Below are 24,476 nucleotides of genomic sequence, written 5' to 3'. Positions count from 1 at the left end.
TCATGATCATCTATCCCGTGACACAGTGTTGTTATACATTAAACGGTATACAATAGTAACTAGAGTGTATAGAATTAATTAAAATTATTAAATGGATGCCGCCTTATGGGATATAAAAAAGCCCTCCCTACCCCTAACCGATAAACACTTTATTATAAACACACATTAGGCACTTTAATTCCACTTTTCGAATGCTTTCTTAATTTTTATTGAAAATAAATGATCTAATATGTGATGGGGAAAGGGAGTAGAGCGAGTTCGGCGAAATTCGAAATAAGGTTGATTTGCATCAAAACTTGCTTTCACGCACATTAGGCCTAGCCCTTCACGACAGTCCAGCGTCTTCTGTAGTGTTGTCCTGTCCAGCTCGACACACCAGACGGGCTATTTAGTGTAAATAAATACTCTGAACAAATAATGCAATGAACAGTTTTATTGATTATTCATCAATCAGTTATTAATTTAGTAATGTCTGGATTGTTTCCACCTTAAGATCACAGGATGTGTTGGTAAGTTCTTGGTAAACTGCATCATGGTTCCTGAAGTTGACAGCTATGTTGCACAGGAAGCCACAGGAATCACATGACACTTTTTCAGAGAGGCTGACAGATGCCACTCGCACTAGAGGAACAGAGCATTCAACAAGAGAAATGAGAGGCTTCTGCTGTTTAGTTCTTTGGATATTTTCCTCCACAATACAGACTGGAGCATGTAAAGGTGAATATGAATATGAATATTTTTTTACATTATAAATATAATCAAGTAATTTTAACTGCAAAAGTGTGATAATCACGTTTACACTGCTGAGACATTATATTAGTCTCATAAATCTATGTGAATAAGTATTGTGATAAAGATTTGGATTTGAATAATTAATTACAAATACTATTTACCTCCCATTGTTTCCAGACCCACCTATCCATTGTTATATGGTTCCCAAAAATTGTGCAGGAATTGAAAATGTTCCGTGGTGAGTTTTGTTATCTAAAAATCTTGTAACAAGTTAAAATAAAATGAAAAGTTTTTAAATTATTTTACATTTTTAGATGTATTATAAATATACAAAATGGAAAGGTTGGTTTGCTGTCAGGTAATAATAATGTTAAGAGGTATACAATATACATTTTGGTAACACAACAATTAAACAAGTAAACAGTATTAAAGTATTTACAAATCATTTACAAACTATTAGTTTATGGTTAATTAATAGTTTATAAACTGTATTTAATACAAAAATAGACTACATGCAAACAGTGAATTCTTTATCATTGTCACTGCAATTAACAAATTATGGTTGTTTAATTTGCTCATGTAAAGAGTTAGATAATGCTTAGTTAACAATTTATTAACCATAAATAATTCTCACTTTAGATAAGGTCACAGAATTAAGTGCTTTAAACCAACATCTATTGGACTTAATTACATTAGTATTAAGAGTTCATAAAAATGTTTACAAATTCCTTAACCCTAAAGCTACTTAAAAAAAAAAAAATACATACAAATACTCATAAGATCACCTTGTTACAATACATCAGTTACAGTCAGGTCCATAAATATTGGGACATTGACACAATTCTAATCTTTTTGGCTCTATACACCACCACAATGGATTTGAAATAAAACGAACAAGATGTGCTTTGACTGCAGACTTTCAGCTTTAATTTGAGGGTATTTACATCCAAATCAGGTGAACGGTGTAGGAATTACAACAGTTTGTATATGTGCCTCCCACTTTTTAAGGGACCAAAAGTAATGGGACAGATTAACAATCATAAATCAAACTTTCACTTTTTAATACTTGTTGAGTACTCATTGGACGGCGCTTCACATTGCAGATGGACAATGACCCAAAGCGTACTGCGAAAGCAACCAAAGAGTTTTTTAAGGGAAAGAAGTGGAATGTTATGCAATGGCCAAGTCAATCACCTGACCTGAATCCGATTGAGCATGCATTTCACTTGCTGAAGACAAAACTGAAGAGAAAATGCCCCAAGAACAAGCAGGAACTGAAGACACTTGCAGTAGAGGCCTGGCAGAGCATCACCAGGGATGAAACCCAGCGTCCGGTGATCTCTGTGCGTTCCAGACTTCAGGCTGTAATTGACTGCAAAGGATTTGCAACCAAGTATTAAAAAGTGAAAGTTTGATTTATGATTGTTAATCTGTCCCATTACTTTTGGTCCCTTAAAAAGTGGGAGGCACATATACAAACTGTTGTAATTCCTACACCGTTCACCTGATTTGGATGCAAATACCCTCAAATTAAAGCTGAAAGTCTGCAGTCAAAGCACATGTTGTTCATTTCATTTCAAATCCATTGTGGTGGTGTATAGAGCCAAAAAGATTAGAATTGTGTCAATGTTCCAATATTTATGGACCTGACTGTATATGTTTAGGGGAGAGAATTAACAGAAAAAAGAAATAAATATATTTCTGTGTGTGTGTTTGTGTGTGTGTGTGTGTGTGTGTTTGTGTGTGTGTGTGTGTGTGTGTGTGTGTGTGTGTGTGTGTGTGTGTGTGCGTGCGTGCGTGCGTGCGTGTGCGTGCGTGCGTACTTAATTAACATTTTAAAGAACACTGAATATATGAATGCAATTATTGTTCAATAGATGTTGGTTTAAAGCACTTAATTAATGACATTTTTCGATGTTCTTTGACCTAATATAAAGTGAGATCTGTTCCTGATTAATAAATTGCAAATATTACTAATACCAATAGTTGCAAATATTTTTTAAGTGCTGTATTACTGTATACTTATTATAAAATGTCACCTATATTTTAAAAAGGTGTATAGAAAAAAAAATGAGAGAATGCTCCCCCATAAGACCTAGGTTGCCAATTCCAAACTACATATCACAACCAATCTCCTCTGCAGAGGTAAGACTAAATGGAAGTTAAAAATGTTTATTTTTTATAGTCATTGGTGCAGGTCACACACTGGATTGTGTCTTCACCTTTGTTTTTGCAGGCAACACTCATTACACAAAAAGAATTTACAATCAACATCTCCTCTGAAGCATTACAAAGGAGCAGAAATGAACAGGGGGGAAACAATGATTCAGAAGTGAATTTGATTGCGTCTCTTTTCGATGAGAACATCTTCAGGGTAAGCAGCAGTTCAGACATTGAGGTACACAGAAGTAGGCCTACTTTATGTCTGTCCTCCAAAGACTTGTTTAATTGACAAATTTAATGTGAATTTATTTTCTTTTGGGAACATCTGCATGTCATAACACTGGATTCTTCTTCGGATCATTTGTCACTGTGGTATTGACACAGAAGGGAAGTGACCCAAATGAGACAGATCCAGTATTGCATGGGCGAAACGTGTTGGGAGTTTGGCTTGGTGAGAATGAAATTCACAATCTTTCTCAGCCTGTTCAGCTCAGATTCAAGAATAGCAGTGAGGTAAGATGCTTTCACACCACACCATTATTCAACTATAAAAATACAGCTTGGCCTTGTGGCTTTTATTTATCAACTGTCAGTTTTCACTTCTATAAAAGTGCAACTTCATTATTGCAGACTGAAAGTGGACTCTGTGTCTACTGGCATCTCGATGCAAACGGCAGAGGTCAGTATGATATTCACACCATCTTCGGTGCGAAAAATTTATTATTAAGCATGAAACCTCTCTACATAAACTTAAACAAACTTACTAGGTCAATGTCAAAAGCAGTGTAATTTGCATGTGTGTGTGTTTTATTTGAAATACTCATTTGAAGAAATTATTTTTAACCTGGCCAAAAGTAACAGGATGGATGTAGCCCCTTAACCCCTTAGTTAGCCCCTTAGTTAAGGGTAACTCTCGCCAAAATGCAACCTAGGGTCTTTTTGTTAATCTACCCGAGGCAAACTTTTGTTTAAAAATAAAGTTTTATAAGGTCATATAATGCCATTTTTGTACAAGCTAAGGTGATTCTTTAGGGTCTAAATTAAAAGTTTGTAATATACTTTATTTCAAAATTCTCAGAAAGCACTCATTTTACCTGGTCAAAAACAGCTCTGTTTTCAGCATGACGTTTAAGTGCACGTGTCTTTAAATGATAATGAGCTTTGCTCACCCCGCCCCTCTAATCTGTGCGTACACCGTAACACAATAACACAATAACCATAAGGCGTCGTTCATTATAAATGTGGGATTATAAAATATATTGAGAACGTTGTACATAGAAAACATGCCGTAATGTACCCTGAGTGTAAAAATAGCTGCATTCATCGTGAAGCGTGCAAGCGATTTGCAAAGATTAATTAAATATGAATATAAAGGTTAATAAAACATTACACTCGATTCAGTTCTTCTGGAGGTTCAGCAGGAACACGAATAGTTGGTACCAATCCTTTTTTTCAGGAGCAGCTTCTTAGCAAAACCAGCTTTACTGACCTCGTTTATAAAGCAGTCTGGTGAAATGATTCGCGCAAACAGGAAAGCATTGCTGTTGATTGGGGGGGAATATATTCCCTTCAAAAACAAACTCAGCCACTGCGTCTTCAGCGGTTCGGATTTAGGAACATCAAAATGACTGCTGTGTTCGTTATTACACCCAAGAACAGAACACCACAATCGCTTAGACGCCATTCTGCTCATAGACAGTGCTCCAGCGTATCAACAATGCGTATCAACGCGCTGACTATGATGACAGACAGCTCACTCACGAGCAAGGGCGGGTCTGTGTTGAAACGCTGCTGTCAATCAACAATCGTGGGAGGGGCGTACGACCGTGTGACGTCACAAAATCGAACGGCTTGATTTGAGAGAGGGGAAAACATATAAGAAGATTAAAAAAAAACACTGGATGGATTTTTATCATTTTATGATGGTTGTGTACAGGCACTGTCAACTCAGATTTCAGTACAATCAACTTGTAAAAGTGCATGTACCATTATATGACCCCTTTAAAAGCCTAATTAGAATGGAAACGCCACTTTTAAATTTGACCGTATTTTCGTTTTAGGTTAAATGCCTTGAGATTGGGAATTAATGTGGCACTTTTATGATAGCATCTTTTTAAAACACTAAGAAGGTTCGACACAACATGAAACTTTGCTCGAAGTATCACCAGGGGCTCTACACATGAACTCCAGCATTGAGAACATTGTTTGTGTACACAGAGTTTACTAAAAGTAAAGATTTTGAACAACTCACTGTGTTTCCGTCCGCCGGCATTTTGTCAGTCAAAAATAGTCGATCTCCGTAACAGGGAGGAGAGTAAAGATGGAAAGCTCCTAAAGCTTTGTTCAATATAAATTCACGGATAATTTGTTGTTTTCTCGTTAGTGAAAATCAATATTGACCTTGTATTTGAAAAAGGATTCACATATAATAAACAATACTAAAATTCAGAGTCAGTTCATTCACATTCAGAAATCAACTATTTTTGTCTATCAAAATGCCGGCGGACACAGCTATACTGTGAGTTGTTCAAAATCTTTCTTTTTAGTAAACTCTGTGAACACAAACAATGTTCTCAATGCTCGAGTTCATGTGTAGAGCCCGTGGTGATACTTCCAGCAAAGTTTCATGTTGTGTCGAGCCTTCTTAGTGTTTTAAAAATAGCGATTTTTGATGCTATCATAAAAGTGGCCCATTAACTCCCATTCAAATGGCATTTTAACCTAAAACGAAAATACCGGTAAACTTAAAAGTGGCGTTTCCATTCTAATTATGCTTTTAAACGAAAGTTTGCCTCGAGTAGATTAACAAAAAGAGCCTAAGTTGCATTTTGGCGAGAGTTACCCTTTAATATACACATTAGTCGTCAAATATATGTTTTTTTAAGTGGTTGATTGTGAAACTATTACACCAGTACACAAAATGTAATCACAGTCTAGTACCAATAGTTATTCATGGTTACTACCTTGAAACCTAAACTGAAAGCTCATTATTTCAGCCCCGTCATATTTTGTAAATTTGGAATTCATTAAAAAAAATTGAATTCTGGTTCCTTTTATTAAATCACATTACAATACTACTAAAAAACACAAAACTTTTTTTGTTTGGTGCCAATTCAAAATGCTTTAGGGTTGTATGCAACAAGAATGAAGATCAAGTCGTTCTGTGAAAAAAATAGCAGATAGTTGATGGAACGCAACTCATGTCTGAGGTTTTTTGACAGAAAAAAAAGGGCAAAGTTGGTCTTTTTTAACCACTGTATGTCTATGTGTGTTATGTGAGGTTATCCAAGCATGATTTTCGATGTAGTTAAAGTTTATTTAGGGCTGCCCATGACGAATGATTTTCATAGTCAACTGGTAGTCGTTCATTCGTTGACTAGTCACAACTTTATGATATTAATTTGATCACTTAAATATACTGTATCCTGGAGGCTCATTATTATACTAAACTATAAAAATAAACCTTTAAAATATAAAAAAGAAGAATATATAGAAATAAAGAATATAAAAAAAGTTTGCAATGTCAATCAGCATAACAAACCTTACTTCAATCCGGGTCACGGCACCAGTTTTATGTAGCTTATCTAATTCTGACCATAAGAAATTTCATGGCAAGGAGAACAGTTCAGGATCAGTTCACCTCCATTTAACATGCGTTGTACTGAACAGCATTTTCACCCCTTGTCCCGCACGTCGCATTTTGAGAAAATGTCCCGCATTTTCATCAGTCTATTGGTTTTTAATTATCATATTAAGAAAACGTGCATGTGTTCTTTTGCCTTTTTAAGAAAGCATTTTATTTATTCTAAAACAACAAAGTAGTTTTATCAGCTGAAAGTTAGATAGACATTATATAACAGTTTCAGGTTATGTTTTAGTGTTAGTGTAACACGTCCCACATTGTCCCACACAAACTTATAATCGTCCCACATTTGGTTTGTTTGATGGTGGTCACCCTTACTTCACCAGCATCAATTTGCATTCTGAGGCCAGGGTTACCAGGTCAGCATAAAAAAACAGCATTACTACTCAAAACCAGCCCAATTACTTCTCAAAACCAGCCCATTACTATTCAAAACCAGCCCAATTACTTCTCAAAACCAGTCCAATTACTACTCAAACCAACCCATTACTCCTCAAAACCAGTCCAATTACTACTCAAAACCAGCCCAATTACTACTCAAACCAACCCATTACTCCTCAAAACCAGTCCAATTACTACTCAAAACCAGCCCAATTACTACTCAAAACCAGTCCAATTACTACTCAAAACCAGCCCAATTACTACTCAAAACCAACCCATTACTATTCAAAACTAGCCCAATTACTACTCAAAACCAGTCCAATTACTACTCAAAACCAGTCCAATTAATACTCAAAACCAGCCCAATTACTACTCAAAACCAGCCCAATTACTACTCAAAACCAACCCATTACTATTCAAAACTAGCCCAATTACTACTCAAAATCAGCCTAATTACTAGACTACTCAAAACCAGCCCAATTACTACTCAAAACCAGTCCAATTACTACTCAAAACCAGCCCAATTACTGAAAACCAACCCATTACTACTCAAAACCAGCCTAATTACTAGGCTACTTAAAACTAGCCCAGTTACTACTCAAAACTAATCCAATTGCGTTCCGGGTCCCCCGGTCGAAATCATGTTCCGGGTGGGTAACAGTTGTGTTCTGGGGTCACTTCAATTCGTGGACTAAAAAAACAACCTGCAGCAACAGTGTAAAAGTAGCCCAATTCAGCAGGAAAACCACAGACTTGGCAACACCGCCTGAGGCTGATGTAATTCCCACACTCCCCAAAGACATCTCTTAAACTAAGTACCTTAAATAAAAGATCCTATACCCAACGTTACATGACTCGTGTTAGTATTTACTATATAATGATAACTAAATACATTTAACCCCATGGAATTATTTTTTAGAAGTTCACTATGGTTGAATAACGAAAAGAAAAAAAATATTCTTTTTTTTCTGGTGACATTCACACATTCAAGTTATAAATGCTCGCACATGCTCTTACGTTAAAAATAAGGTGGGTAGAGAGAAATGCAGGTTAAAAATGTATAATGTACAAATTTAGTGGCTAAGTATAAGTGTAAAGTGGCTAAGACTACTACTTACATCTTTTAAATGCTAAGCCATGTTTGAGGTCGATGAATGATAGGCGAACGTTTGGATTTTCTGTCAGACATAATTAACACAAGGACCAGTTGTATTAACAATCTGTCCATCACAGACTGCATGACTTCATGTGGATTTTTTTTTTTCTGTAACCAACTACCTCTGCAACCAACCCTCTTCTCATCAACTAAAGTTTGGTTGATTAATATGGCGGTTTCACTTGTGTTGATCTGAAGTTGACAGGAAAGATAAAAGTGGAACAGACTTTGTAGCATCTGCAACATCAACGTTTCCTGAGAATGACCTGTATATTGTAATAGTCATTATGCAACTAATGTCCTAATTTACAGACAGTTCTCATTTGAATAAATGTATTTGCATTGACTTAGTGTACATGCAATGTGTGTGTGTGTGTGTGTGTGTGTGTGTGTCTTTTTGTCAGGTAACTGGAGAACAGACGGCTGTGAGACTAGCATTGAGAACGGAGACTTTGTGTGCAGTTGTAATCATCTGAGCTTTTTTGCAGTGCTCATTGTAAGTGCATTTGTCATAAAATGGCCTTTTTTGGTTTTAAAACATTGACTTTCAGATTAAGCTTGACTGCTTATGATTGATTTGAATGCACTCTTTTGTCCTCAATGTTTCTGAAAGAGTCCTCAAATTCCTGAAGGGTCCCATATAATCCATCTCAACTACCTTTCATATGTTGGCTCTGCCCTTTCAATCGCATTTACAGCCCTTATGATTGTCATGTTTTTGTTCCAACGGTAAGCTTATTATTAATTCGGACACATTTTTTAGACACTTGACAGTTTCAGAATGAGATGTTCTGTGGTACAGATATAAATAGGTAATGTCTCTCACCATCCTCTCAACAGGAAGAAGCAAAGTGAGAACTCAGTCTTCATTCATGTTCAGCTCTCAGGTTCCTTATTCTTGCTGCACATCTCCTTCTTGTGCAGCGTGTGGTTTTCGGGTCAAGGAGACACTGAGTCAGTGTGTCAGGCTCTAGGACTTCTCCTACACTGGTGTCTTTTAGCCACTTTCACTTGGACAGCCATTGAGGGCTTCAACCTGTACCTGCTGCTGGTGCGGGTCTTCAACATCTACATCAAGAGATACATGCTTAAACTAAGTCTTGTGGGATGGGGTGAGTTCAATTTCACATTCTGAAGTCAATATACACCATTCCCACATTACTCAAGTGCCTTACGATTTCCACGGAATCCAGTGATTAAAAGTGAAATTTACTGTATAACATGGAATGTCACAGAATTTGGTGAAATTTGGATGAATCAAACAAAAGCAGGGCTGTACACTTAAAGGGGTGGTATAATGCCCTTTTCACAAGATGTAAAATAAGTCTTTGATGTCCCCAGAGTGTGTATGTGAAGTTTCACCTCAAAATACCCCTCAGATATTTTTATATAGCATGTTAAAGTTGTCACTTTTTGAGGGTGAGCAAAAACGGACCGTTTTGTGTCCGTCCCTTTAAATGCAAATGAACTGCTGCTCCCGGCACAGGGGGCGGAGCTTCAAGAGCACTCACATGGACATGCACTGAAAATGGCAAAAACTTTTAGCCTTTTATGTTAAAACTGGATTCAGACAATGATGGAGAGACTCAAGAAGAAGTGACAACATGTAGAAGCAACAGGACATTTCTGAATGTTTAGTTGATAAATTTATGTAGCTTATGTGCAGTTCTTTTCTAGTCATTGATTAGCATATTCTGTCATGATAATCTATAAATCGTGTTCACGGGGGCGGGGTTTATGCAAATGTCAGGGTTGGTGATGTCACTAACCCGGGAGGAATGTTGTGTAGTCCCGACCAGCCATTTGTTGTAATCCTTAAAAGCTATTTCTGTAAAAGAAAATATCTCCCTTTGCTTTGAAATTTGAGCATCGTAACTTTGCAGATGTTGATTAAGCTCAAACAGCAACATTACACACCAACTAAAGTTAAAAAAGTGAAATCATAATCAACCACCCCTTTAAATACAATATGAAATATAGCTGCAATCAGCAATTATGTGGCCAAGCACAAAGAAGGCATGATTAGTCATGCCATCATGGCTAGGAGATTCAGATCAGCTGCAACAATGAGCAATTTAAGACATATTAAGAAGATTTTAGGCAAAATGGTTGAAAAATCATAAATACAGGCACTAGTAAATTGATTTAATGGTTTATCACTTTCGATCAGTAGGTGGTGCTGTGACCAAATTGGTGTGGTGTGGTCAGAGTGAGGTGACAATGACATAAGCAAAGTTTGGTGTCAACGTGCCAAAGCAGTGCAGAGATACAGCCTCAGAGTCGTTTTGGAATCATGCCACCAATTTTGTTAATGCGTTTTACAAAAACAGTTTTGGCTATCGACACGAAATCCATAACTTTTTGCCGGCATGGTCTGAAGATGACCTGACTCAAATTTGGTGAAAATCGGACGAACGGCCTAGGATAAGTTAGAAAAAATAATGTTTTTAAAGAAAATCAAAATGGTGGACAGGAAGTTGTAGTCTATGGCAAATTGATATCTATGTTATCGAAACCACCCAAGGAATCTATTAAGACCAGTTTCATTACAATAAGCTAATTAAATCCAAAGTTATTAGCATTTATGGAAATTTCATTATAGCTTTTGACCACAAGGTGGCGCTGCCAAGAAACTTTTTCAGCACTTTCAGGGCATGCAATCGAATCATCTTGAGCCAAGGAATCAGAGGAAAAAAATTATTCCTTTTTTTAGCCCTTACGGCATAAACATAAGTGAAACTTTGGACAGTTGGTGGCGCTAGAAGGATTGAGTTAGAGACTCCAAAATTGCTGTGGTTAATGTTCAGACTGTCCTCTATCTGTGTGCCAAATTTCATAACTTTCACACAAGCAGTTCTATGGGCGGCCATAGACTTCCAGAGCGGAAAAAGAAGAAGAAGCGGAAGAAGAATAATAACGCGAATTAATACAATAGGTGCTTATGCATCTTCAGTGCTTGGCCCCTACTAGTGTCTTTGAATATTAAACCGCAAAAAGCCTGGATGTCCCTGTGTGAATGAGCATTGTGTGTATTACATCTATTTACTGAATTATCTTCTCCCACAGGTGTTCCCACGTTCACAGTGGTGATATGCGGTGTGACTAAAGCGTATGGCAAATATTCCTTTCACATGGATAAAGAGAACACGACAGCCACACCAATGTAAGGTCAATCTATTCAAATGACACTGCACTTCTCTTTCTGCGTCATCTCTTGAGCGTGTGTGTTTTATTATGGTGTAGATGCTGGGTGACCACACCGATAGTGAGCTACATTACAGTGAACGGTTATCTGGGACTGGTGTTGCTCTTCAACACGGCCATGCTGGCGGTGGTGCTGCATAAGATGCGTCTGTTGAGATCACAGGCTCCTCAGGTTAAAGACCATCAGAGGAGGGCATGGAAAGACTGGGTGTCTCTACTGGGACTCTGCTGTGTACTGGGAGTGCCGTGGGGTCTGGCCTTCTTCACACACGGCCCATTGAGTCTCGCTTCGCTCTATGTTTTCACCATTCTCAACAGTTTTCAGGGTAAGAACTCGTTTCAGTGCTCACTGAAACAATAGCACGTGTTAATGAAGGACAAGCATACACAGGCCTAACTGGTACTTTCAAAAAAATAATAATAATAATAAAAAAAATACTGTTCTTTTGAGTGAAAAATATCAGATATAACATATTATAGCATGAAAGGTTTACAAGCTTTAAATGTGAATTCAGGTTTTATTTATTTAATTATTTATTATTAGCTAGCGTTAGGGTGGGACACGTTTTGCAATTGTGTACCATATTTCCATATGACGCAAAAATATATATATGGTCATTCCATGTCAAAACCAAATTTCTGAAATTTCCCAGGCTCAAATTTATGATTTAGTTAATATTTTTTTCTGAAGAAAGACAAACATAAAAAAGAAAGACAAACATTAATATTTGATGAAAGCCAAAATATTAAATGTAATGAACGTATATATACACTGAATAATCCACTATTTTGTAGAGGAGTGTAAAAATGACCATTTTCACATGAGATTTGGAGCCGAATACAGGAGAATTTAGAAATATATGGCAGCATCATTATTTTATTTTTACACAGAGATTGGTAGATCTATAAGTAAAATCTGTTTACTTTAGCAATATTTGTCGCATTAAAGGCCAACAGTGAAAGACGGATATATTCTATGCAATTGTGTTGATAGCAAAAAAACAAGATACATGTCTAGTTTAGGGATGGCCCGATACCGATACTGGCATCAGGGATCGGGCCGATACTGTCCTCATATAGGCTACTCGTACTCATAAAAAATCACCGATACCACGCACCGATACCACGTACATTTTGCGAAACGAAACTGGCCGCCGCGAGTGCTTTGTGGAGGTGAACTGAGGCATAGGAAAGTATAATGTCGGCGGTTTGGGCTCATTTCACAGGGTTCGTGTGTATAGTAATAGCTGTGGTGCGCGAGCTGATAAGAGAAAAACGGCAGTGGATTAAGTGCGCAACGGCACAGACGCGCGAGCTGGTCGAGCACATCCCTTTAAACAGACATCAGTGGAAAGTTGGTTCAGTCGGATGTCAATGGCAAAGAAAATAAAACGAGGCATGTAGCTTATTATTAACGTTAACTGACGAGAGAGAGAGAGAGAGAGAGAGAGAGAGAGAGAGCGCACTTCTGTTGAATGCTCTTGATTGCTGATCATTCACTCAGCACGTTATTTGGATGAAAACTAAATCCAGGGCTGCCAACTCTCACGCATTGAGCGTGAGACTCACGCAATTGACACTTTTCACTGAAAAGTGTCAGTTTTCACACGCTCTCACGCCACACATCCATTTTCTCACGCACAGAAAAATTGCAGAGCAAAGGGGTACTTTTAATATTAAACTAATTCTCAGCTCTTAGATTCCGTCAATTTTATTACGAAATTCAGACAAAAATACGTTTGGCGCTTGTAAATGTGACGTGACAGATCGCTGAGCGCCTCAGTTCAAGTGCACGTGAACCGATCATCTGTTACTTTTTTATTTAAAGATGCAGTACAACTTACCGAAAGTATACATAATATCGACCAATTAGTGTTTTTCAACCATGGAAAGAGGTCAATATAACAGCAGGAGAACAATTATGTCACATAACGTTACATTTACCTCAGGAAAGCCATTTAATGACCATAGCATGTTAATTGAATAGAAAAAATAGCTAGAGAGGAGATTTTGCTGAGCACTATATTACATATTTATTATATTTTTACTTATGTCATTAAATAATTGTTATTATAACAAAAACAGCATTATATTTAATTTAATTTGTTATTTTTAACCTTTAATAATACCAGCAGATTGGGCCCTCTATGTTTACAGCATTAGGTGAGATTATTTTTTTAAATAAAATTTAAAATAAACATGTATCCAAATTAGTCAATATTGAATCAAAATCGGAATCAAATCACAAGAATGGAATTGAAATCTTGAAATTTTTGTCAAGCAATAATAAAAACTGTATCCTACTAGTCATTGTACAATGTAAACATTGTAACATGTTGTCACTAAACTTCATAAAATTCTATTTAGTTACCAAATGTTTTGACAATCACAATTACACTTATTGTGATGCAATATTTGTTTTGCATACCCCACCAAAAGAAAATCTCACTCCAAGCTAAACTCAAAAGTTGGCAGCCCTGCTAAATCGTATATGTAAGTAAAGTAAAACATGAACTGTTACCTGATTTAAGTATAACGAGTACATTATTACAGGACGTGTGCAGGTCAAGAAGTTCCATGAACGCAAACATCCAAAGAGCGCGCCCCGCAAACCAGCGTCTCAGCGCGCGAATACTGAATTAAATTGTCTTTAAGGTCTTGCGAAACGAAAGTCGAAAGTCCAAAGTATAACCAAAGTCGGTTATATCTCAAATGAACGTAGCCATGTTCAAATGCGGTCCGTGCGTTCGGTCTTAAAGGGGCAGCAGTTTGATAAACCTGCTTCTGTGTTTTAATGTTAATCAAACAAATGACAAAGAAATACTCACTGCTCTTGACTAAATAGGCTACCCTTTTCAACTTTACAAAAATATCTATCTATATATTATTTATACAGTAATGAATATGCTTTTTTCATTTGTAGCCTTTCTTTGTTCTATTGTATTTATTTGTCCTATTTGTAATTCGATTGTTTGTTCTTATTTTGTTACTGACTGCTTACTTGTTTTAAATTCACATTAATTAGGCTGGTAGTTTTTGTTGTAGTATCAAGATTGGATTAAATAATTGATATTTCACTGGTTTTGACAAACATTTGAACATTTGAATTTGATGAACAAATTAAGCCAACTAATATGATTTATATTCTTTTGGTTTATCTACTAATACATTTAAAAATTACAAATGCAGTGAAGATTCAGGTATCGGTTACGGTATCGCTATCGGCGAGTACCAAAAATCAAAGTATCGGTATCAGACTCGTTCTGCAAAAAGTGGTATTGGGACATCCATAGTCTAGTTTCAACATTATTTATTGTTCAGATGTTCCTCTTTATAATAAAAAGTGACGCAAATTTGTTTTTTTGCCACTGAAAATGTGTATAATTAATCAATTTCCTCATGAAGCCGCATTAAGATCTCCATAAATCTGTGATTGAACCATCGAGGGCCTTTAAAATGAAGATACCAAAAGAAAAGTTTGTTAGGAATCAGAATCTAAAAGGATATTAAGACATCTTTAATACTTCTTGAGTTGCATGCAGGCAAACTGGCTGCCATCTTTAAGTAATTTTTACCTCCCTGTAATTTGGCTCCAAATCTCAGGTGAAAATGGTCATGAATTACTCAGTACATATACTGTACATTCATTACATTTAATATTTTGGCTTTCTTCTTCATGTATGTATTTCTCTCACCAGAATTTTTTTGATCAAAATCAAAATGTTTAGACACAGAATGACCCTAAATCTCATATCATTATGAAATTCCCAAGATGTCCCCAAGTGAAAATGGTACATGTATTAGCGCTGGTTGTGCCGTGACGGAGCCGGATGGGAGTCTGGATGAGATTTTGCCAAGTAAGGATCAACATATTCCTGGATTTTTGTTGATCCTTCATGTCTGAAAATGTAGTCCTAACACTATCCCTACCCCTAACCCTACCCTAAAATTTACATAAACTGTAAAGTTGTCCCTCCAATCTGATTGGTGTATTGGAATATTGTTCCAGGATCAACAAAGATGTTAATCCAGGAGCATGCTGAAAACACGTTCACCATGGCACTTGACATCACTGACATCTGAGTGGCCACCCTAAAATTTTATTTCATTTTTTAATTTCACCTTATTGAAAAAAGCCTTTATTTTGGCCTTTAACTTGAGAACGTGTCGCATTATAGCGTGTTTGAACGAGGGCTGCCGTCTCTCGTGCATTCAGCCTGACACACACACTGTTCTCACACAACACATCCATCTTCACACGCAATGGAAACCACAGCAGAACATAGAGGACGCTGATAATGCGCTGAGTGACAAGACAATCATGTCTCATAATCTCCAAATCAGTGTTTAAACCATGGAAAGACGTCAGTAAAACCGCTTGTGAACAAAGTCAGGCAACATTATTGTTTTATTTCAGAAAAGCCATTCAGTGTGTAGTAACTCTATAGTTCTACTCTATATCAGAAAAATGTACTCTGGAGAATAAATAAACAAGTAATAAAAACTCGGTGAGTGTTTTAGCGCAATTTTCTGACCTCATGGGATCACAACACTAAGAGATAGTAAATATTTTCCTGGATTTTTTTTTTGTGCGTTCCCGAGATTAGACCTTCCTTAACATAATGCCGAAAACCCGAAGTCTCTAGGTGGTCTGGTTGAGGAGTAGATAGAAGTGCAAGATTGGTGCGCACAGACAGAACAGAAATCATGAGTTAACAATCGCAATTTTGTCCGGTGGAAAATTGCGCTAAAAAGCGCTATAAATTCATTATAATCTACTTACTTAACCTATACAATTCAAAAGTTGTATGCATATATTATTCTTGTATGCAACAAATCAGTTGTTAATTTTAACCTCTAATAACAGGGTTGCCTATATACCGGTAGTTTACAACATTAGTTGAGAACGTTTTTCCTTGAGAAAAATTAACATCTATAGCATATGTATTTATCCAAATGAATCAATATTGAATCGCAAGCTTATGAATCATTATTCCCCCGCAGGAATAAATCTAACAATCGTTCATTTCTGCGTTTTTGATGCCAGGTTAGGATTTTACACACATTTCCTGTCATTGTCAATAAACCCCCCTGCATTAGCATTGACCACAACTCTAGTTCCGCTACGATAAATCGATAAAGAATTTGTGGAAATTTGGTATGCTTTGTTTTGGGTTAGAAATAGTTTCACTTTTACATGCAAAAACACTGGTTAAAAGTGGATACCCATGTTTGGTTTGTTAGGCCTACAGTGTGTTTGCTGTCTTTATCAGTTTATCACCCTAAAAACTACTTGCCTATATGTTCACTTGTGGAATTACAACACAGATATCATATTTAAAATAATTTGTTACAAATATGTCAGATTTCTGGCAGCAAGAAATAATAATAATAACCATGCAATGAAACCAAAATGTAAAATTGGAGTTAAATATCAAAAGAATTCCAGAAAAGATTTTAACTTTGGAACATATTCGTATATTATTGTTTTGACCTTGTGAAGATTAAGCATCTCCTTGCACTGAGCATTTGTTGAAAAAGAAAAATGTAGACTTTTTAAAGGCATATTTTGTACCCTTTTTGCATGAAGTGCCAGATGTTTACTAGATTTGTGTTTTTGGCTCTAAATGAACAATGTGAAGCAGGGGCTCAAAAAGTGTAAAATTACATCATCACTGTTCTTTTCATCCTCTAGGTATCTTTGTTTTCATGTGGTTTTTGATTCTCACATGTCAAACACGGAAAGAGAAACAAATCTCATCTAAAAGCACCATTCAGGTCAGCTTCCAGAGCAATGAAGATGTGACAAGATAACCAACGGCCTTGGAGTTTTAAAGGTGGATCCATCAAAACTTCATGTATTTCTTTTGTATTAATATTGTACTCATTCAGATCTTTGTGATTTTTAACCTGGGGTCTGCAGAGCCTCGGGAGACTGCAAGGGGGCGCTATAGGAAATCTGCATGTAGTTTTAATATTAGGGGGGTATTTATTTCTAAATGTTGATATATCCTTTTTTAATTAAATTCCAGAATAGAATATTTCATTTTCACTGGCTTACTATATATATAACTATATTATAACTATATATATCTATATAAAACTATATTCATAGTAAAAAATTCAAATAAATAAATCTAAAATTGCTCTAACATTCTAATTTTACAACGAAACTGAATCAACACTGAACTGAATTCAGTTGAACAACAGCCGAAATGCATTATTTTCCTGTTATCACTGTAAAACTATCTGTATTGTATAAAGCTCTATATAAATAAAAGTGATTTGAATGACTGGGTAAAAAAAAAATAGTTGACTTTACATTTTTAAAGTATTTTTATTTAGTACAATGAAAAAAAGTTAATTATTCTAATGAAACCCTATAATTTGTGTATTTTACCACACATATACAGTAAATGGGTCTTTACAGGGAAATATATTGCTTTATATTTTTGCAAGGGTTTCATCATATTTGGGGGTCATTGCTCTTAAGTGAAAGAACTTTAAACTTTAACAGGAGTGCTCAGAATAGAATAGAGCTTTATTGTCACTGTAAACAACGAGATTACAAAAAGTCACCATGCTCAGCAAACAACAAATATTAGAAAACAATAACTACACATGGGGGTTAACATAAAATTAAATAAAAATAAAAAAAAATAAAAAAAAGAGAGATGAGATGAGATGAAAAAGAGTAGCAATATACAATGAGGAGATTAACACGTTAGTCTCTGTGGACTTTGATTATTTAACACTGAGGTATGATGGATTATGGGTAGCAGAAGTGGTGTTTTGGTGAATGTATGATGATCAGTGTAGTGTCGGCAACACCTAGTGTTCAGAAACAGAAAGCACACATTTGTGGCAGACTAATTGACTTCAGTAGAAGTCTATGGAAGCCATTGACTAAAATAACAAATAAAGGTAATTATGAGTTTTATCTCACAATTCTGACTTCCCCCTTCGTAATTCCGAGTTTATATATCAGAATTGCAAGATTTAAACTCAACATTATGCCTTTTCCCCTCAGACTGGCGAGTTCTGGACTATACGAGTTAATGTTGCCTTCACGCGCTATTCGAAATTTCCTACTTCCCACTTCTGAAGAAGAGACTACGAGCTCATTGCGTTCAAAAGGTGACTTGAGAGGGCGTTCATGTCCTATTTTCTAACTAGGAAACGAGGTTTGGAATCTCCCGAATTAAACGTCCCACTTCAGACTGTCGTTCACATGTTGACCACATGATATCGCCACGACACAACGAGAGCATCGTGTTTTTGTGTCAACTATGGCAAAACAGAATAAAAACAACATAAAATCGCTTTGAAAGCAGATGACGAAAAGCAAAAAGTAAGGAATTATTATATAAACGTTTAAGTTTTGTTTTTACATTTATGCTCTTGAAGGCAGGACTTGCCGACATCTTAGAAGTGACGGTCGGCATTGATGTTCTCCGAGTTCACAGGTCGAATGTCCGACTTTGAGTGTTCGCCGCATAACACAGATATTTCATAATCTGCATCCCTCTCTCCTTCCAGTTTTCCCATATTTTATATATATATATATATTTATTGAAGACTACCAAAAAACTGACAAAGACAAGATTTACTTTAAAAGTTTTATGAAAATACCAATGTGAGGAAAATTGAGATACAAAATTTTATCAATGGTAATATTACAAAAAGTATAAAAAAGAAAGTGCACAAAAACTTCTTTACAGCATTAATTGTACAGACAGCTTTGAATAAATAGCATAAGTTAAAAATGACAAATGAACGTAATGAAATGATCAGCTAAATCTCTGGTAAGGCACATTGACTGAGAATGTGCCACATTAATAGTCAAAAACATTTTTCCCTGAAATTTATCGACATCTTGTATTCGCTCTCGTGCATTTTAAGAACGAGAGCATCAAGTCGACACTAGAGTCGACTCAAAGTATTGCTGGTGAATAAAAACAAACATTCATTCAAATAATAACCTAACCAAATTCATAAACTCCACAATCTTGCTCAAGTTTGGAAGCAAAGCAATTTCCCCCTGCCCCAAAAAAGGCTTTTCTGTCACATCGACAACATTTTGATTGATCCAAACTGTAACAATAAAAACAAAAACAAAGGCTGCAGTCAATATATCAAGGCTGAAAGACTGTACAATTTCATCTTCGATTAGCTTTAGTGTACAATATTGAGACATGAAAAACGTGGTTTAAAACACAGTGTAAAGCCTGGTCGGAAATTCATCAATCAGTTATATCTCTTACTTTCTGTATTATAACACTCTCATACAACAACATAAAAAAATAAAATAAAAAAAAGATACAAACACCACCAACAGTCATAAAACTGATCATGCCTACAAATACATTATGCATGCTTTCATATGCCATTGTGTAAATGATAACCGTTTAAATACTCTGAGATAATGCGTTTTAGCATCTTGGTTTTAAAGATTTACAAACCCGTAACCGTATTTTAAATATTGAGAAACATCTTTATGCCAAACCAGAAATAAATGAGATTTTACAAGCATGTGTCCAAAATTCACATTGTGAATATTGTGCCCAAAGAAACCTTGTCAGTAAATGCATGTGTGTGTGATTTAACAGAGCACAGTTCACAGCTCGAGTCAGAGCAGAAGACTGCAAGGTAAAATATTGTATTTGCTTAAGTTAAAAGTACACCCATCTCATTAATGCCTCGGCTGTAATGTCATATATAGCACTTTACATTATTCATCTTTAACCCGTGAAACTAAATGCCAAATAGAAGTCTTTTGGTGCACTGGAATGGAAAATAAGATTATATTTACAAAACACTGGTAACTCCCAAAAAAAATTTACAGTAATAAAAAAAATGGATTACATTAAATTTCCTAACTCAGACCTATAAATATGTCCTAATGCCCATTTTTTTCGCCTTTTCCGGTTATATATAAAATAAAAATAAAAAAGGGTACAAAACTTACATTTTACAAATTAGGCATAAAAAAATAATAATACAAAAGCAATGGGAAAACTCAACTCATACACAGTTATCTAACAAAGGGAAGATATCAGAGTCTACCACTGGAGACAAAGCTATGAGGGCCTCGAGGAGGGTGCGTTTGGAGGATCACCAGGCCTCCTTCATGACCTCCGGGAGAGGGGAAGGAAGTGTTTGGGAGATCTGAGAGTCCGAGGAGGATGCCAGAGCGGGACGCTTCTTGTTACAGCAGGGCTTGAAGAGACGAGGATCGATGATCACCTCACCGAAACGCCCCTTGTAGACGATCCCACAGCACACCTTCTGCCTGAAACGCATCGGCGGTGTTATTCACCGGCTCAACCACTAGGGTGTCAACATGCATCGGTGAACAGAAGGAGAAGAAGAATACCTCTTCCAGTAGGACAGGTCGAGAAAGGAGAACCCAGACGGGGTCGGGCGTCTCTGCTTGGTCTCGATGTCCGAGCCGTCGTCTGATTGGTTACTGTGGCTGGGAGACTGAGACGGAGACATACTGGATGTGGTGCTGTGGGCATCCGAATCTGTCGAGACATGACGGCAAACATTAACGTGCCATCTGCAAAAACACAAGCTCACTGGAACACAGAACCATTTTAGGGGGGCGATTTTGTATTCGTTTGTGCGATGTGAATTGTAGGAGAAAAGGAATTCATTTGTTATTATACATAATGTACATAAGATGATTGTTTATATTAGGGATGCACAATATATCGGCCGATATATGATCATTTTTAATGTTATCGACGCGATAAGAAAATTTGGCTGATATATTAAAGATAACGATAGATAATGGCTGAGACGCTTCAGATGCGCAACATGATGGTTTTAAATGGCTTGAAATATGATTGTAAAAAGGAAAAATATGGTTAAGTGCAACATGTGCAGTAAGTCTGCAATCGTGTGCTTGGGACTTTTAACAGCGAGACTTTTGTAATCAGGCTTTCGGACAATATATCAGTTGTTCAAATATAAAGATTATCGGTATCGGTCGATTTTCATATTGGTGCATCCCTAGTTTATATTCTGTATTTTAACAGTATTGTTCTATAACACCATATGATTATTTGCTTTTGATACTTTTAATATTTTGAACCAAATATGATGTCCTCATTGTTATTATTATATGTATTTTAAGTCATTTTATATGTATTTTAGGTCTATTTTTACTACCACAAAAAAATGTATCCGAGTACTCGATTAATTGTCAAAATAATCAACTGATTACTCGATTACCAAAATAATCGATAGTGACAGGCCTATATCCCATGTGACATTTGGTATATTCCAAGTGTTCTGGGGGAATTTGATAGGGTTTGGTGAAAATAAACCAAAATTTTATGTATTTAATGAAAACCCTGAGCTCGACTGCGTTCATGAGTCTCTATTAGAAGTTATGAGAAATCAAGATGAATAAACATGCGACACATGAAATGCAATGCCTAGAAATCCCCAAAAGGTCTCCGTCTGTCAGAATGAGTCGACAGATGCGATTCATCTTGATTTCTCATAACTTGTAAAAACATTTTTTTAAAGCTTGATGCTGGTCGCTATTCAGTGCCATTATATGGACGCGAGAGTTCAGGTTTTTTTTTTTTTTTAATTCTCCTTTTGTGGTCCATAAAAGAAAGAAAAGGGCATATTGCATTAGAACAACACCAGGGTGGGTAAATTATGACTTAATTTTCATTTTAGGGTGAACTATCCCTTTAAAAAAATTTTTTTTTTAAATGATCGCACGTAAAACGTACGAATGAAATCATACGAATTAGCCACCAATTCGCCAAATTATGACAATTATTGTTATATGAACCGTCATGAGATTTAAAAAAAAAGTGCAACTCACTTTGTCTTTTGAACTTATGAAGCTTCTTCAGTTTACTTTTCTTCTTTCCATCACTATTTTTGACTTTCTTGGGTTTGGTCAGCTTGAATCCCGGTCCCGCTCTGGCATCGACCACCTTGGGAGGGAATCAAGATTATTCTCAAAATGTCTGAAAATGAATATGGATGATTCCAGTGAAAACAAGAAAACGGTCCCTTACATGATTCCAGTTCTTCTTTGATCCATGCGGTAATTTCTTCCAGCGTTTTACCAGCAGCACACAAGCGTTGCAGATGTCTCCAACCCGATCCTCGGCCAGACTATGAAAAAAATATTGCAATATGAATGACAGAAAATGTATTTAAGGACAGAACTAATTTTTAAAACATCAAGTATATGACTAGAATTGCATTGCCTATTATCAAAAAAACAAATCCTAATGTAATTCCTCTTTTTGAAAACAATCCCAATGGGATCACATAAGCTGGAAAAATTAAAGCTCATCTAGTATGATATTATTAAATTCCAACAGGATTCTCGTTGATCTAAAAATTGTGATTGAAAATCCTTTAGGATTTTTATTTTTGGGATACAAGCAGAGTCATGGATAAACACTTACCCGAAGCAGAGTCTGAAGTTCTCCTCATATCTGCTGCTGTCAGTGAACCGAGAACTTGACGACTTGGTTTTGCAAATACAACAACCCTCGTTACTGCGGTAAATCTTGGATTTATGGAAGCCGAACATCTTTACGGGCTCTGGAAATGAATGGAGAGCGTCATTAAAACAAAAGGTCTCCTGCTCGTTTTGCGCGGGGGATTGAAAGGGGCGGGGGCACTAACATATCTCTCTTGAACTTGACAATTTCATCGCGTTGCGCTCTAGAAGTTACGAAGAAAAATGCAGAATCACAAGCGCGCGTCTGGGATTAAAAAGCGTGTTTGCTGTGATTGTGAACCCGTCTCGCCTGCAGCAATGACCTACTTTTGATGTTTGACAAAAGCCTTTCGCTGCTGCCACATTTAATACACGATCATTGACTCGCACGAGAAAAACAAACAGCAGCCGCATGCGTGCACTGGGATTTGATTATTTGGAAAATCCCAGAAAGAACGATAATGGGATTTTTTAACTAACTGGGAACCCATCTTAAACAGGAATCCTCTAAGAATCAAGTCGTTGACTACTGAATAAATCAATTCCTATTTTGTCATTTTCTGGTCTTATTTGATTCTTGATGGATTCCCGTTTAGTCGCTCCAAATAATGATAAGAATTCCTTTGATTCCTTTGGGAATTTTGACATGGGGCGAAACGGGTGAAATAGGCGGAGTTGTAAAATCGAAAGTACCATTAAATGGGCGCCTGTTCAGACAAAACATTGAGTTAATACTACTTAAAAACACCTCTTAAACGACATGTAACGTTATGCATAATATAATGAACATCGCGCGCTTGATACATCAAACGCTTGAAAAACAACACCAAACATGACACGACTCATTCACAACGACTCCACACATTACAAAATAATTATTAAGATGAATTGTGACATACAGTATGCTCGGATTTATGTTTTTTTGTTTTATTATTATTCGTTCGTTCGCGCCATATTTGCATATATTGAAACCAAAAGAAAGCTACACGGACATGTGTCGTACATTAACATTCACGCGCGCTTTTAAATCGCTTAGGAAGCGGTTTCTAAACAACACACGGATGATATTACCATTAAAATACGATCGCTATTCTAAACTTGCCCAAACAGTGAGCGAGCGCCAAACGCGCGTCCCATTAACAATAACAGCTAGCCCGTTAGCACGCGACCATGCCACGCTCACATCCACGCGCGCCAAGCCCCATTGTTGATGTAAATAACCGCGCTGTAAACGCACTAACATTATACACACAACACGTTACGCACTCCGATATTGACAGTACAAACAGTTAAAAACGAGATGCTACATTCGTGTAGTTAGTTCGCAACAATAACAAAGGACTTACCGTCAGAAACTTTGAATTCCGTCCGTTTTACTCGTCTGTACTGCGCATGCCTTACTACGACCACACACAGAAACACAAATGAATGGTGGGGGCGGGGCCTGCGTACAAACATTGAGTAAAGGGGTTTGTCGGAGGAAGACCATATAAGGAGCTTAGACGCCAAGTTTAAACATCCATTCGACCAATCACCGCGCTCGAGCTTGCCATTTAAGAATGTTTTATCCGGGGAAGTACACAAACGTTCCGCACGTAACGCATTGTTCTTGTTGTGACTTGAATGTGTGTGAATGGACTCGTTTCCCGCTATGTTGTTGTAGCTCGAATGCTTGGAATACGAGACTGTTTGTATTTATATTATATTATATT

The 24,476-nt window shown here is 36.6% G+C and overlaps 2 protein-coding genes across 3 annotated transcripts; one reads left to right on the top strand and one right to left on the bottom strand.

The window, feature by feature from the left end:
* The first annotated feature begins 44 nt into the window (after positions 1-44).
* On the top strand, positions 45-17,232 carry adgrg3 (adhesion G protein-coupled receptor G3). 2 transcript variants are annotated; one of them, XM_084107771.1, is made up of 12 exons: positions 45-717; positions 910-970; positions 2,787-2,877; positions 2,969-3,106; positions 3,283-3,408; positions 3,526-3,574; positions 8,480-8,571; positions 8,689-8,804; positions 8,916-9,187; positions 11,142-11,238; positions 11,319-11,605; positions 16,975-17,232. In XM_084107771.1, the coding sequence occupies exons 1-12, from the start codon at positions 555-557 to the stop codon at positions 17,091-17,093; spliced, it is 1,611 nt and encodes a 536-aa protein (XP_083963897.1). In that variant the 5' UTR covers positions 45-554; the 3' UTR covers positions 17,094-17,232. The 2 variants fall into 2 exon arrangements, with proteins under 2 accessions (XP_083963897.1, XP_083963896.1); XM_084107770.1 differs by having other exon boundaries at positions 3,280-3,408.
* Positions 17,233-18,887: 1,655 nt separating this feature from the next.
* sinhcafl (SIN3-HDAC complex associated factor, like) lies at positions 18,888-24,198 on the bottom strand. Its single transcript, XM_084107773.1, has 6 exons — positions 24,111-24,198; positions 22,727-22,865; positions 22,328-22,427; positions 22,129-22,243; positions 20,656-20,806; positions 18,888-20,571 (listed from the first exon to the last, which is right to left on the bottom strand). The coding sequence occupies exons 2-6, from the start codon at positions 22,852-22,854 to the stop codon at positions 20,394-20,396; spliced, it is 672 nt and encodes a 223-aa protein (XP_083963899.1). The 5' UTR covers positions 22,855-22,865; positions 24,111-24,198; the 3' UTR covers positions 18,888-20,393.
* Positions 24,199-24,476: the final 278 nt, after the last annotated feature.

Source organism: Abramis brama (genome assembly GCF_963993115.1).
Source record: "Abramis brama genome assembly, chromosome: 3".
NCBI lineage: Eukaryota > Metazoa > Chordata > Actinopteri > Cypriniformes > Leuciscidae > Abramis > Abramis brama.
The sequence above is the reverse complement of the archived record's forward strand: the minus strand, read 5'-3'. Positions and strand labels throughout refer to the sequence as shown.

Coding starts and splice junctions, on each gene's coding strand:
- adgrg3 (XM_084107770.1), top strand. CDS start 555: ATGTTGCACAGGAAGCCACAGGAATCACATGACACTTTTTCAGAGAGG. Junction 8,572..8,688: donor GCTTTTTTGCAGTGCTCATT/GTAAGTGCATTT, acceptor TGTTTCTGAAAG/AGTCCTCAAATTCCTGAAGG. Junction 11,239..11,318: donor AACACGACAGCCACACCAAT/GTAAGGTCAATC, acceptor ATTATGGTGTAG/ATGCTGGGTGACCACACCGA.
- sinhcafl (XM_084107773.1), bottom strand. CDS start 22,854: ATGTTCGGCTTCCATAAATCCAAGATTTACCGCAGTAACGAGGGTTGT. Junction 22,244..22,327: donor CAAAGAAGAACTGGAATCAT/GTAAGGGACCGT, acceptor TTCCCTCCCAAG/GTGGTCGATGCCAGAGCGGG. Junction 20,807..22,128: donor TCATAAGTTCAAAAGACAAA/GTGAGTTGCACT, acceptor ATGTCTCGACAG/ATTCGGATGCCCACAGCACC.